At 52.4% G+C, this 14,904-nt stretch overlaps 4 protein-coding genes and 2 pseudogenes across 4 annotated transcripts; 2 read left to right on the forward strand and 4 right to left on the reverse strand.

Moving 5' to 3' along the window:
• Positions 1–20: 20 nt before the first annotated feature.
• Positions 21–981, forward strand: SAPIO_CDS1017 (uncharacterized protein; the record flags this gene model as incomplete). Its single annotated transcript, XM_016783811.1, has 3 exons — positions 21–353; positions 451–701; positions 786–981. The coding sequence occupies 3 exons, from the start codon at positions 21–23 to the stop codon at positions 979–981; spliced, it is 780 nt and encodes a 259-aa protein (XP_016645949.1).
• Positions 982–1,468: 487 nt separating this feature from the next.
• Positions 1,469–3,205, reverse strand: SAPIO_CDS1018 (annotated as a pseudogene; the record flags this gene model as incomplete).
• Positions 3,206–5,995: 2,790 nt separating this feature from the next.
• Positions 5,996–7,119, reverse strand: SAPIO_CDS1019 (Short-chain dehydrogenase reductase family; the record flags this gene model as incomplete). Its single annotated transcript, XM_016783826.1, has 2 exons — positions 5,996–6,595; positions 6,655–7,119. The coding sequence occupies 2 exons, from the start codon at positions 7,117–7,119 to the stop codon at positions 5,996–5,998; spliced, it is 1,065 nt and encodes a 354-aa protein (XP_016645950.1).
• A 914-nt stretch (positions 7,120–8,033) lies between these two features.
• SAPIO_CDS1020 (Protein SOF1) lies at positions 8,034–9,553 on the reverse strand (the record flags this gene model as incomplete). The annotated part of the gene is made up of 4 exons (XM_016783836.1): positions 8,034–8,460; positions 8,524–9,150; positions 9,221–9,495; positions 9,551–9,553. The coding sequence occupies 4 exons, from the start codon at positions 9,551–9,553 to the stop codon at positions 8,034–8,036; spliced, it is 1,332 nt and encodes a 443-aa protein (XP_016645951.1).
• Positions 9,554–9,960: 407 nt separating this feature from the next.
• Positions 9,961–11,156, forward strand: SAPIO_CDS1021 (DNA-directed RNA polymerase II subunit RPB3; the record flags this gene model as incomplete). Its single annotated transcript, XM_016783844.1, has 3 exons — positions 9,961–10,023; positions 10,112–10,677; positions 10,760–11,156. The coding sequence occupies 3 exons, from the start codon at positions 9,961–9,963 to the stop codon at positions 11,154–11,156; spliced, it is 1,026 nt and encodes a 341-aa protein (XP_016645952.1).
• A 931-nt stretch (positions 11,157–12,087) lies between these two features.
• On the reverse strand, positions 12,088–12,930 carry SAPIO_CDS1022 (annotated as a pseudogene; the record flags this gene model as incomplete).
• Positions 12,931–14,904: the final 1,974 nt, after the last annotated feature.

The following is a 14,904-nucleotide window of genomic DNA, read 5'->3' on the forward strand; positions in this document are numbered from 1 at the left end:
CAAATCCGATATCAATTGAAATGTCCACTCCCAGCGCCATCCCCGCCCCCGCAACCGGGGCGACTCCCGCATCCAACACCACGGACGAAACGACGCCGCTCCTCTCCGGAAACGCCGACGACAATGGCATCAACGACGCTTCCGCCGCCGAGGCCCAGGAACCCGGCCCCTCGTCGCCGGCGGCGATCCAAGCCTCCATCCTCAGGAGCGCAGTGCTGCCCACTTGGATCCTCCTCATCGCTTCCAGCATTACCCTAATCCTCAGCATCGCCCTGTTTATCTTAAACGGGTTCTGGCCCAGCGGTTATTACCAGGGCTACTGGTTAGACTACTGGAAACCAGTAGCTGTATCCGTAAGTACACGAAACCTCTTTCCAATCACAAGAAATATCGACTCCTTCTCATTTAACCAAAAACACGCGATATACATTTCTCTCTCTGACGAAATAGGCCTTCTTCTCCGCCTTTTTGGCCATCGTCAACCTTTATTCCATCCGCGCCTCCAAACCTCCCGGCATTCTTTTCAACATATTAGTTCACCTTGTTCTGGGATTCGTAGCCATCAACACTGTGACGATGGCTGGTAGTGAATTGGACCCGTCCAGGCCCCGGTGTACGGATGGGGACGACGAGTGTTTCCGTTTCCGGCTTGCCTGGTTGATTGTGATGTCTGCCACTTTCATAAGCGGCGTCGTTTTTAGGTGAGGTTGTCCTTTATATACAATTTTTTTTCTCATTTATCATACTTGTATCATAAACACATAAATGCTAACTTCTTGCTTCAGCTGGCTTACCCATCCCGGTCTATTGATCTTCTGGTTCATCAAGGCGAGAAATGCCTACGGCAACCCCGGCCGTCGCCAGTGGACTGTTCCCGCCGGCGTTCTCACCTTTGAGTTCTCTATCAAGTTTCTAAGACAGACTCCTGACGGTTCCGTTCCGCCCGTTCTGCCCGCTACCCAGGAGTCCCAGGTGGCTTGAGAAGGGGAAAAGCGTCTACGGAGTATCATGGTGTGACCAGTTGAGCCTTTCTTAGATGGATGGATCATGTTTACCGGAGGGGGGGTTACTATTTCCCCTCTCAACTTAGAGCTCAAATATCGATCTTTCTCCTCCTAACAAACTAGCTATTACCGTTGCTGTATCCCAAAGCCTTCCATATCATCCCACGTAAAGCCCCTCCGCCCAAGATAAATGTCCTGAATGAAGAGTCGTCAAGCTCTATAGATGAGCCTATTTCATTTCCATACACAAAAACCAAGTCCCAGAATCGCTCAATGGTATCTAAGAAAAACAATAAAAGGAAAGAATGGCCGCCCAAAGAATATAAAGTCCAACTTCCCAAATCCAACCGGCATGTCGGGGGCAGGGGACTGCAGCCCAAGCGGACACATAGTCATCCTCCCATGCCATCATCGCCTGAGTAAACTAGCCTGGCTAAAACATCGTTCGGCAGCGCCACAGCCAGCTACACATTCACGCCCCGTATAGGCAGATGTTGCATCTGCAAAGGAACATGCATCTTGATCTGGCTCTGCCCCCCATCACTCATATAAGAAGCACTTCCTCGCCCATTGAGGGTATCTCCGGGATCACTCCACGCATGAGCGAATCCCATCGGCGGCGTCAACGGACTCTCCGCAATATCCGACCCCGAATGATACCTCGGTGCCGTAGTATACTCATGCACATACGGCGCCTTATACTGATGCACGCAATGCGGCTCAGCAATCCCACAATGCTCCGTAAGGATCTGATAGATCCGATGCTGCACATCACCCGCCGACGGCCGATCATGCGGATTCGCCGACATCATCCTCGCCACGAGATGCAGCATGGGCGTAAACCCGCGAAAAACGTTGCCGCCGTCATTATCGGAGGCTTTCTTCGACGCCTCCCGTGCCAGCATGGACATCCACGCCTCAACCTGTCCCAAGTTTCTATGGAACGAGGAATCGGGGACGGCGCCTCCGCGTCCGGGGGTCTTGTGCTTCGCGGCGCGGAAAGCTGAGAATTTGGGCTGCTTCTTGACCAGGAAGCTGAGGAGCTCGAGGATGACGCAGCCGAGGGAGAAGATGTCGGCGGCTTGCGGGTTGAGGTGGGGGTTGGGCGTGCTCATCATGGCGTTGGGCTTGTACGAGGCATATTCGGGGCGGAGGATGGAGATTGTGCCGCCGGCCTCGAGGGGAGGGAAGAGGGAGGAGAAACTCGACGTTCTTCGTGTGGGGGAGGTTGGTGCGTTGGTGGGGCGGAACCATTGTTCGGGGGCGGCGTAGTCGTACCATTCGCGGTCGAAGGAGTTTTTGCTGTGGCTCGTGAGAGGTTCGGGGCTTAGGCGTGTCGGCTGGGCGAGGAAGATGTGGTTCTTGTCGTTGAAGAGGACGGTCGATGGTTTGATGTGGCGGTGGGATCGGTTCTTGCTGTGGAGGAAGGCGACGGTGTCGACGAGGCAGGAGATCCAGTCCATGACACGTTCCCGGCGCTTCTTCTTGGAGAGATTCCTGTAACATATCGGCTGCGCGACGAGGAACATCTTGAGATTGAGGTCGCTGGCGGGATCGAAGAGGATGAAGCCCTCTCCTCGATGGATGTAGGATCCCCAATACGACACGATGTGTTCGTTCTCGGTCGCGCTCACGGACTCGACAGTGCTGATGAATTCGTCAACGGTCATTTCTTCCGGGCGGCTATCGCCAACCGGAATGCGGCGTCTCCAGAAAATGACGCCCGGTTCGTTTGGGAGAACGACTTTGTCGACGGAGCTGCTGGCCGTGAGGATTGGCCTCCGGTCAACAACTTCGATGGGGACCATCTCGGCGTCTGAGTACACGACATGGACATCCTTTTTCAGCGGTCGTAGCAGGTAGGCAAACTGCCGCTGGTAAAACCTCCTCCACAGCTTCCCATCCTTGGTCACATTCGCCAGGTGCTCGACGGACTCCGGGGCGAGGGGCAGGTCCTCATCGCACCAGGAGTCGTCGATGAGGTCGAATATGTGATTCGCGGCGGCGAGGTCCACGAGGATTAAGAAGATTCGCTTGGCCTTCGTGTCGATCCAGTCCCAGTACGTCAAGTCGGTCAACCCATCTCCAAAGGCCAAGGTCTTGTCGAGGCGGGCGGCTTCGGACGGGAGTAGGTGTTGTGTCACGTATTTCTGGGTGACGGTCGACTCGATTCTCGAGGCATCCCACCACTGGAATGCCATGGTAGAGATGGTGCGGTTATCGTGTGTTATCGTGTGCTCTGCTCCTTCAAGACTAGCAACCCCGTAGCATGGCAGGGATCTCTTGTGGAAAATGCGTTTCGTGCTTTCCGTAACCAACTCGAGACCTCACGACTGTTTCAGCCAAACTGTTCAACCGCGCACGAGTTCAAGAACTGGTTGGCGGAGCTTCGGTTGTGTCGGGTCTGGGAAATGGCCTGCAACAAGGTCCAGGAAGAAAGAGAGCAAAGGATCGGAGGGGACCGGCAAGTTTAAGCAGCACCGGCCGTCTACCACCATTCAATATCTAATATCCAGTACCTAGTATCTAGGTTATAAACAGGCCACAACTCTAATGATTTTCCGTAGATAAGGCAGACGCCTCAACTATATCACATCCTAACGACTAGAAAAAAGCTAGAATCCCGGTCAAGCAGTTCGAGGTTGTCTTGGCGCGTGGGAAACCACCATGACGGATTGCGCTAGGCAGGGCACTTTGACATTCCGTTGGTGTGGTACCAGTACAGCCGTTTGGACCAGGGTATTGAGGTCATTGATCCCGTCAAGGGAACTGGGCTGCCAGGATGAGAGAGGGTTTGGGGTTGAAAGTATGAGGGTCCCATGTATCCAGTACTATAACGGCGGGCTGTCTACAATCTGGGGACTGATTAGATGCACCATGTACACCATGTGCCACGTATCATCGGGATCCTTTCTGCTTGGAGCTCATGGAGTGTACCACCGGCTGCGGTGCTTATCTCGTGGAGGATCAGGCGAATCAGTGTTGGATTGGCGGCGAGGTTTCCGAGGGTGGGCAGTGTTCAATATTCGCTCCTAAAGCTTCGAGAGAACACATACCCGTTTAAAGCTCCCCGCCACCAACGACAGCAAAAATCCTTATCAAGGAACCTATAGCTCTGACGGGAATGTACATGTACATCATTGCCTAGTACAACCACAAAGAGCTTTCCCGTTTCCTGCCAGTCCCCAATATTTCCCATATGCCATTAATGTTCATTACACAGGGACAGAGAGGGCATGAAAAAGAACCTTGCAGAGTAATTAGATTAATTATGAGAGGGCTTTTCCCGCTTCGAGCTCTCTTCCTGGACGAAATATCAATGTAACTTTGGGCCAGAAGTAAGACAATCGCCACCCCCACCTCGGCTTCCGATCGCCCCCACATCAACCCCAACACCATGCTAGCTTGCCCATCATCCTCAAGCTTCGACCAGGGCTTCAATCATTACAACTTGCCATGTTCGTCACTGTCACCAACGTGGCGCGAAGCGTTCCTTCTTGGATTATTCCACGAAGCATGCCTCAACGTCTCCGGCTCCCCTGCGTCAAGACGCATGGACGACTCGAAGCTAAACCGGGTTCCGCTCCCCCGGAGAGCCAGGGGTTGGTCGGATCAGAGGTTGCCCCCGAACGTCATGAAGCGGAGAGGATTTGAGGATGTGTTCAGATGTGAGGACGGGAAGGAACTCGAGCCAGCTGCGCATCTTGACCTCCGAGATCTCTTACGCGTGGCGAGCCCCATCAAGGAGATTTGATCAAATATTGCATCAAAGATTGCAACGCCTGCTAGCTAGATCGAGGCATCGGATCCGACGACACTGGATCGTTTTCCGAGGCTACGAGAGTGAATCCTGTTCAGCTATCATCGTCATCACATGTCCCTCCTCATCCCACTCTGTCCCGAAACCTAACGATGATGCCATAAATCGCTGCGCGGCGCAGCCCAACACCAACTTAATTAAGGAGGAGTCAATATTAGAGTTTCCATGGTCAGAGTAGGGTAGGGGACCCACGGTGTGTGGCAGGCAGGGCACCGGGGCCCACGATCTGTCGCTTGTTCCGGGGTCTTCCTATCTCATGAAAGACTAGGGTGCTGCCGACGGCCGAAGAGACTAACACTATCTCTAGCCACCGATACTTGTTGAGGATCACAGCCGTAAACACTCGAGTTGGAGAGAAAATAAGAGGACGATCGACACCCAAAAGGAAGATCTCTCAAGAGCAATATGATCGGAGTGCTTTTCGGCCAAAGGATTCATTCATAGACGCTTGCGCCGAGGATACGTTTGCCTATTATTTTCACCCCTTATTCTGTTTTCAACTCGCGAGTAGTAATGCAGTACGATACCAAGGTCGACTCTCATTCGACCAGGGTTCACTCTCACCTGTTTAAACCTTCACATGTCCCTTGCTCCTTATCATTGCTGTTGGTGGGCGTCTTATCGTTGAATGTAAGACTAATATCAGGACAAGCGACAAGGGCCAAGATAAGTAATTGTGGAGGAATCGATAACGGTAACGTTGATCCCCACAGTTGCACAAGCCCATGCTTACGTCAGAAATCCCGAATTTCGGTGAACTTCGGTGAAGGGACCACCACACCAGCATTGGACATCCAAGTTCAAATTGACCGAGTGTCTCCCTCCACATGCTTTTCAACTGCTGCTATGATTAAGGTATGCGACGAATTCTGATATTGATTCGTTCTGTTTATATTCTAATGCTCTAGGACGACCATTAGTTCCACCTCGCACAATAAGAACATAGGAACCAGCAGCTTAGGCGTCAATTCCTACAACACAGAAGAGGACAGACATTGCGGTATTGATCTCTATCATGCGCGTCTAGATCGCCTCGCTTCAAAGAAATCATCATACTCGTACATCTAAACTCCACACTAAAACCCAACACCTTCCTCTAACCACACCCCCCACCGCGCACAGCGCGTATATATAATAAAATGATTCCTGGAAAAATTACCCAAAATTACATCTAGGCCTTCTGCATAGCAGCCATTCCCTGCCTCCCAATGAACGTCTCCATCGCCGTATCCACCCCAGCCAGCTTCCTCGCCAACTGCTGCAGGCCCAGCGGGAGAATATTATAATAATCGATCCACCTCGCATAAAACGGGAACCCGACGTGCGTGCTGTACCCGCCGTCGATAGCCGCGACGATCTCCTTGGTGACGTCGACGGGCTCGACGACGGGCGCGAAGAACGAGTTGGGCGTCTGCACGCCGTAGAAGAGCGGCGTGCTGAGCTGACCCGGCTCGACGAGGACGGTGCGGATGTCCGGGTGGGACGCGCGGAGCTCGGCCGTGAGGGACTTGTGGAGGGCCGTAAGCCCGGCTTTGGCGGCCGAGTAATCCGTGAGGCGGGCGGCGCCGACGTGGCCCAGAACACTAGAGATGGTGACGACGGTGCCGCCCTTGCCGCCGCGGATGATGGCGGGGAGGAAGGTCTTGATGGCGTAGAACTGAGCCGTGAGGTTTGTGGTGAGGCTCTTATCGAGCTCGGAGAAGCACATGTCGAGGAGCGTCTTGCCATGGACGATGGCGGCGTTGTTGATGAGGACCGTGGGCGTTCCGAGCTGTTCTAACGTTAGCAAATCTGTAGATTGTTGGGGAGAACAAGAAGAAATAGACATACATCTGCCTCGACCTGCTTGGCGACCTTGGCAAGCGCCTCCTTATCCGTGATATCACATCTATAAAATGTGACGCCCCTCGCCTCCAAATTCTCCATCTCATTGACATCCAGCACGGCCACCGAAGCTCCCCTCATACCATACACCTCCGCAATCAACAATCCCAGGCCGCTCGCGCCGCCCGTTATGACGATAACCTCCTCGCCGAGATCGACTTCCCTGGGTAGACCAAAGGCCATCCTCTTATTTATGATGCCGGCCATCCAGCAGAGCGTGATGAAGGTCGCCCAGATGATCGAGTACACCATCTTGAAGTGGGTATATGGGTAGTTTTGCGCGCGAAAACATAGCGGGATGATCCAGCAGATGAAGGGATGGAGGAAGGTCACTTTGAGGACCTTGATGATGAGGTCGATTGATAGCGGGGCGAACCAGGAGTCGCGCTGGGGCGGCGCAGTGTACTTCATTGTGAGCGAGAGGATTGGAGGGGCCTTCGGATAGGGGGAGGTTTGGCGAAGAGGGAGAGATCGTTCGGCGATAAAAGGCAGATGGAGAACGGGTGGATTAGAACAAGGAAATTCAGTCGAGGCTAGCTTTCGTTGGAACTTGGAGGCTGGCTCTCTGGGAATTAGAGCTTCGGGAACTATAGTCCAGGTATGATAATAAGACCGTTTCGACCAGCGCGGGTTCCCAAGAGCAGCAGTAAAGCAATACAGAAGAAAATAGGAAGGAAAATCAGACGAGAATCACAAAAAAAGAAAGATGCAGATTCCTGAAGAACTCAAAACCTGTCGCGGGGGCCAGTGGAAAGCTCTAACAAGTGACGTTCAGATGTTTCGAAACGGCCCCTGGATCGTTTCGGAACTAGCCGCTCGGACAAAATTCACACAGTTCTTTTATTTATAAAGACACTGTATGAATGTTCACCCACGAGCCTGTGGACTTATTATTCAAACAATCGTAGAATCCTATGCGATCGAGTTATTGTCCCCGGGCAGTTGCGTATTATCAACAGTTGCATACCAGGAAGGGTTGCAAAAGACGGAACAGTCGCAAAATACAGAAGGAAAAGGTGAAACTGCGCAACTGTTGTTACTGTTCCTTCCTTGTCTCCTTCAAAATTCCTTCCACTTCGAAAATCACTATAATTATTGAGGGGGAGCGACTGTCGTAGGACCATTGAGGGACTATCAACGGCCCATACGTCGAATCTGCCATCCCCTCTTATGAAGTATATGGGTGTAGCATACGGGTATAGCATTCCTACATAGTCTACATAAACAGAACTTGGTCCAAAGTTTTCGTTGCGCCAAAAAACTCCATAGAAATGCGTGTCGCCGAACCACCAAAGCAAAGGAAAGCGGGGCCCCCCAAAAAAACCTTATTGATTCGCCGCCAGAACCATCTTTTCTCGCTCCGGCTTCCTCTTCTGGAACTGCTTGCTGGTATGCTTCCTCTCGTTCTCCTCCTTGCGCTTGATGGCGTTGAGCTCCTCCCTCTTGATGGAAGCCGCCTTCTTGACCACCTTGGGGATGTGTCTGTGGCGCTTGATGCGTCGAATCTCCGGCATGTGGCCGAAGCGGGCAACGAGCGCGTCGTTGTACTCTAGGGCTTGGCGTTGCTTTGTGGACTTGGGGCCCTCGGTCCTCGAAGCGTTGGCTTTCCAGATTCGTACGTTACCGTCGTCGCTGCCGCTGAGGACATACTTCGAATCTGGTGTCCAGCGTGCGGCGAAGAGCCTCTGCATACGCTTGGTATGGTAGATTTCCCTAGAGCGACCTTGATCTCGCTTCCAGATACGGAGGGTACTGCGAGTATGGTGTTAGTAACAAGAGAATGGCGACGAATAGCGTAGGTCTAAGAACACTCACCGATCATAGGAGGCAGAAACCAACTCCTGGCCAGTAGGAGAGAACTGGACATCCATGACTGCCGCCACGTGATCCTTGAGGACATTAAGTGCTCGGCTCATATTCCGTGAGTCGAATAATAAGATGTCATGATCTTCCGAAGCCAAGGCAAAGTTGTAGGCCTCCATCGGGTTCCACGAGACAGCATTGCACGCAAACGTGAGGACCGTCTTCGTAACCGGCATCGACGTTCGTACATCGTATAATATGACTGCGCGATCCGTCGCACATGACGCAATGACACTAGTCTCGACTTGATTGAAAGCAACAGACGTAATAGTGTCGGCCTTGGAGGGCCAGGCGATCACTTCCGGAGCCGCAGTCGGTCTCTCGAGGTCGTAAAGGGAGATGACGTCGGAGGCGACGGCAAAGGCGTTCTTGTGACGGTGGTGAGAAATGCTCGTGAAACCGGATGAGCCTAGCCAAGTGGCTACGGGCTCTGAGTCGGAGGCGGTGTTGTAGGGATCCCACAGCTTGATCGTCTTGTCGCTCGCGCAACTAAGCAGGTGTGAATTCTTGGTCCAGCAGAGTCCCTTGACAATGTTCTCGTGGCCGTTCGCATGCCATATTTCGTCTCGGCTTGACAAGCTGAATTGATAAAAAGAGTATTTTGATTAGCATTAAGAAAGACGCAGTTAAAGCGAGTCCCCTCACTTACTCCCAAACTTTGACTACACCATCACCAGAACCGCTGGCTACTCTTTGTAGAGAATGCCCATCTACGGACATTGAGTAGACACCATCAACATGGCCACCCCCGAGCTGAGCCACGAATGGCTTCGCAAACATTCTTTCCAACTTGACCGCATTAAGGGCACGGGTATATTCCCTAGCTCGTTCGAAGGGATGGACTTCGGGGTTGAGGTTTCGAGGAAGCTTCGCAACATCGGACCCGGCCTCCTGGATGGGTGCTCTCGACAACGTTTTGATTTTCTACTACTGGGTTAGAATCAAATTGTTCCGTTAAAGAATGGGGAATATTTCCTACCATCTTCGCGACTGAATAGGGAGCACAAGAATGTCTCGAGGGTGTGGCGGGGAACACTCTTGATGTATGTTGAAAAAGTTTGGTGGATTTACAACTTTTTGGCTTATCGATAAGAACAATTTTAGCGCGGTGCAGATACATCCGCTTTGTACCTTCCCTGCTGAAAACACTAGATCCACCTCGTCAAGTCCAGCATCCAACTTCACGAATTCATCAAGCATTCCACGACCTAACTCTCCCGCCCCATCTCCTGCTGGAGAACACAATATCCTACGAGTCCGATATCCCTCCACGTATCGTCCCTTCGTATCTCCATTCCGTTCAGTTCTCTCAACCCGCTCCCCAATATCCCTGCGCGACTCGCCACCCTTTGCGCAAATCACCGCCACGCGTGTCCTTGAATCCTCACCATGGATCTCGACCATTTGATGCTCAATGGCGAGCAAGGCGGGCCATCCGTCAAAATCTCAGCCGTATGTTAACTCTCATCACCGCACATCGCGTCTCCATCATCCCCTTTCCCATGCGCCATCCATCAACCTAACCATTCCCCGTCTCCAGGCCAGCCGCTCTCGAGTAGATTTCGAAATGACAGGCGCCGACCTCTCCTTCGCAAACTCCATCCGCCGCGTAATCCAAGCCGAAGTCCCCACCCTCGCCATCGACCTCGTCGAGATTGAAATCAACAGCTCCGTCCTCGCCGACGAGTTCATCTCCCACCGCCTCGGTCTCATCCCCCTCGTGTCCAAGGACGTTAAGGACCTCCGGTACTCGCGAGACTGCGACTGCGACCAGTACTGCGACGCATGCAGCGTTCGTCTCAGCCTCCACGCTAAGTGCATGTCCGACGAGATCCTCAAGGTCTACGCGCGCGACCTCATCATCGATAGCAGTCGCAAGAGCGCCGATCTCGGGACGCCGGTCATTACGGATCCCGAGGGTCATGGTTCGCTTATTTGTAAGCTTCGTCAGGGGCAGGAGTTGAAGTTGCAGTGTATTGCGAAGAAGGGCGTGGCGAAGGAGCATGCGAAGTGGATGCCTACAGCGGCTGTGGGCTTTGAGTATGATCCTCACAATAAATTGCATCACTTGGATCTTTGGTACGAAGAGGATGCTCAGAAGGAATGGTGAGTTCTACAGTCTCAACATGTTTGGGAGGGATGACGAGAGACACGTTGCACGAGCAGTAATAGGCTAACGCCTTCTCAGGCCCAAGAGCAAGTACGCGGAGTGGGAAGAGCCGCCTCAAGAGGGCGAGCCCTTCGACTATAACGCGGTACCCGACCGTTTCTACTTCGAGGTGGAGGGCGTAGGCGTCTTAGACCCCGACGAGATTGTGCAGGGAGGAATTAGTGTTATCCAGCAAAAGATCGCCGAGTTGATACACGTCATAAGCGGTAGAGGACCCGAGAACGCCGTTGAGGACGAATTTGGTGGTCCTAGGAGTCCCGACATGGCCATGGACGGGAACCCGTGGCAAGACACTGCCTACGCGACTACTCCTTATGGTAATGCGGGGAATCAGAGCACTTGGGGAGGGGCTGCGACGACGCCTTATGCCACGACTACGCCGTATGGAAATTCGGGGCAGAGCGGATGGAGTTGAACGGTCCGGTCTACGCTTATATGTGGAGCACGGAAAGGAGTCTACTGTTCTGCACTTTCTCTTTTCTTCCGCATTTCCGTCCTTGCCAGGTGATGGCTTTGTATACTATTAAAAGGTCTGCGCTAAGAGAGGCTCTCGACTTGCGATGGGGGATTCCTAGCGGAGGATAGATTTTCTCATCTACTGCTCCCGAGGTAGCAGAAAGCGGCACAGAATTTTCCAAGAAAAAGAAAACGAGGTAAAGGGGGCATGTCAGGGAGTTTGATGGAGTTGTCTACTGGAATGCCGTATTCTATTTCTGGTTGCTGGAATACAAAGTAGAAGGCACTCAACCCAGGTTTTTTGTTGGTAGGGCTAATAAAAGAACATTGATGAAAGGGAAAATCTGGTTATACGACTGAAGTCTTTGAGTCGGGCGTGTATCGTTCGGCATATAGAACCGTCGATCATGCCTCCTGCACATGCTAAGCGACGTGTGGACGGACTCGGAGAACAATGCCGACGCGCAGGAGACATGGACCCTTTAATTTCTTGAAATGATGTGAATATGGCAATTAAGCGAGACTTGAGAGATTCTCGGATATCTATCATAAAGGAGCGTATTTGGTATCATCAAAAGCAGAACCCACCAGCAAATGAGAATCGAAAAGAAAAGAAAAAAAAAGAGCAAATAAAAGACGAAGCAAAACTCCAAAACGCATTGGTTCCGTTCCCTCTTCCTCCTCCTTGTTCCGATATTGGTATCCCTTGCCCTCACTCCTCACGCCAATTTCGTAATTCAATTAAGGACACCCTGTTCAGCTAGTACACGGAAAACGATAGAGGGGGAAGAGAACCGTAACAGTGAAAAATGCCAGTAAACGCCGTGCCTTCTCAGCAGAGAATCCTTGAGTAAAAAGTTGGTTGAAAATCGTAGCGAAATGCCCTCTACTTAGAATCGAGGAAGGTGAGAGGCCTCGCTGTAGCGGCTGGCGTTAGTGTTCATAGGATGAAGCGCCGTATCGGGCCTCTTGATCTCGGGCATGATGGGGCTGCTCCTATCATCCCTCCAGTCGTGATCAACAGGGTACTGGGAAGGATACTGCGACTGCGACTGCGCCTCGACATCGGACTGCTGCTGGGGGATAGGCCTGCTGATCTTGAGCCTGTGGCCGCCAGCGAAAGTGAACCTGCGAGTCCACCTGTTGGACTTCTCCTCGTTATGGCGAACGGAGTTGGAGCGGTGCGAGAGGATATCCGCGTCCTCGTGGAGGTGGCGGTTCTTGGCCGCGGTCTGAGCGGCGAGGTTACCATCGTTGCGAATCATGCGAGCGTTGATCTTGTTCTTGCGATCGCAGAAGATGAAGGAAGAGGCGATGTTAGCGACGCCGAAAGTAAGGGCTAAGATGCCAGTGGCGAGCACGAGGCGGTGAAGAGAGACGCCGATGGTGGCGGGGCTCGTGGCAGGCTTGTTGAGGTTTCCGAGGACGTGGCAACCCATGACGATCATGGACATGCCGAGCCAGGTGAAGCCGTGGAGGTCGGAGAAGACGGGCCAGTGCTTAGCGAAGAAGGGCTTGAGGAGGTTGACCTCGGTGACGATGAGGAAGATGGCGATGCAGCTGGTGAAGAAGTGGGAGGCGGCGTCGAAGAAGAAGAATTGACCTCGAATGCCGGTCATGACGATCATGATCCAGGCGACGACGGCGACGGAGAGGAGAGTGATGATGTTGCAGGCTCGGATGATGTTCAGGATGAGGTGACCGAGGCCACGGACAGCTGAGGCGTTGAACATTTTGTCTAGTTCTTCTATTCGAAGAAGACGAGTCTATTCTCGAGTTGGCTTATTGTATAGCGAAGAGGGTCTGCTCAGAATGTTAGAAGGTCATGTCCTTTTTTCCAAGGCTGAAGGGACGTGGGCATCGAGTCCACTTACATTAAATGAAGGACACTGCCCGGCAGTGTGACTTGCTGTTTGCTCCGTAGGAAGATGAGCTTCTCCTTTGTGATAACAAGACGAGTGTGACTGGAGAAACCTGACTCGCAGATTTCAAGGGAGGATCGGATTGTATTTCGATTGACTGAAAACCAGAGTCTGAAAGAGATGAAGAGTCAAAAAGGAAAAGTTAGAGAGAGGGTGTTTCAGAGAAGAAAGCGGGCGACCAGTCCCAAAGTCGAATATGAGTTGATGTAAAGGAAAGATGAAGGGAAAGAGAGAGAGTGAGAATGAAGTTTCGAAGATTAAGAAAAGACCATGACGTTTGCTTCCGAAGTCCTTTCAATAGAAAAGGGTGGGAACGAGGTCAATAGAGAAAGGAAGAACGAGTTTATAGAAAATGGAGATCAATGAAAGTGTGTGAATGGGCGAATCCTGAATAAGGTGGGAAAGGGCCTCTTTCTATTTTAATATCTGGATGGGAAATCATGGGATGCATATGGAGAGAAAAAGAAAAAGCTTTCCTTCTTGTCGTCTCATTGACCCGGAAAATTCCCAATAGCCCATTTGGGTCCCGCCTTCCAGCACTGAGAATGGCAGCAAAAGAGAGAAGACGAGAGACGAGAAGAGAAACCGGGAATATGGAGGACGACCTGGCAGAGGAGCCCGGGGAGTGTGAGGAAAATCATCAACCGAAGTCGATGATTCGCCGTGGTGAGTCGAGCAGAAAAGTTTCAAGACGATCCGGGGCCAATGGATCTGGCTGTGCGAGGCCATCTCTGGCTGGACAGGCCTATTTTTCATTTTTCTTTACCCGCATGCATTCCGTTTATTTCCTACTTGGAGATGGCATCCTTTGACGTTTCTGGCCATTGCTACCCAAAAGAAGAAATGGATCTGGTGGTCTACCACGAAGCGAAGCGCGGGCGAGAGCAAGCCAAGCCTAGGGCCAAAGCCGATGATGGGCAGCGAGTGAGCAACATCGGTTGCATGCGAGTCGCCAGTTTCACCAATCCTGAAGCAAGATGGCCAGACCAGGCCACCAGCGCGTCCAGTCGCATAGTGGAAGCGCCTTCTGTAATTTCATCGTGTGTTTCTCCTTGCAGCTTGTTTCCCACGCGTGCTTGGGTGAAGCAAATAGACTATGATGTAGTGTCCCATTGCATTCCTTCTACCCCACAACGCTCCCTCGTCAGATGTTGAAGGAGGGAATTCGTTGGTGGGCATTCAACAGCGCCTTGACGCAAGCACAGCCTGACCCATCTCTTAGCCCACGCGGGCCAGGCCCAGTGAGTGCTCCATCAATTGTCGCCGTTGAGGGCCCTAAGGGGAAGCGCTTGTCGCTGTCAGAACATCAGATTCATCGAGAACCGTCCAAGGGTGGGTCATATGGGGGTGTGCTCGACAGGGGAAAACCTGACATTCGATCGCCGTCATCCAATGACTGTGGTGTTCCTGGCTGCAACTCCTCGCGCCCGTTCCGGCATGGGAGTTCTGAGGTCCGGACGTCGACGCGGCGTCGATTGGGCCAGCAGCTTCGGCCTAAGTTTCAGGTTCTCTGGTCACTGCACTGGCTAAAATCTACCTCCTACGAAACGCTCCGCCCGAAGACTTCATTTGGTTCCAGGGCATGACCATGTCTGCCCTGGCGAGATCAATTGGATATCGGCGATGCGGATTTGAGTGGAAGGTGATCTCGAAGGCCTGGAGTCGACAAAAAAGAATTTTAATTTCCCTTTGACCTGCGCTGCGAGCTTCCTTCAAGTGTCGGGATCTCTGGTTGGCGATCCGCAAGACTCGCGCCATACAACGGGAGCTATGTAGGTTTCTACG

This window comes from Scedosporium apiospermum, assembly GCF_000732125.1.
Source record: "Scedosporium apiospermum strain IHEM 14462 chromosome Unknown SEQ_SAPIO_0044, whole genome shotgun sequence".
Taxonomy (NCBI): Eukaryota; Fungi; Ascomycota; class Sordariomycetes; order Microascales; family Microascaceae; genus Scedosporium; species Scedosporium apiospermum.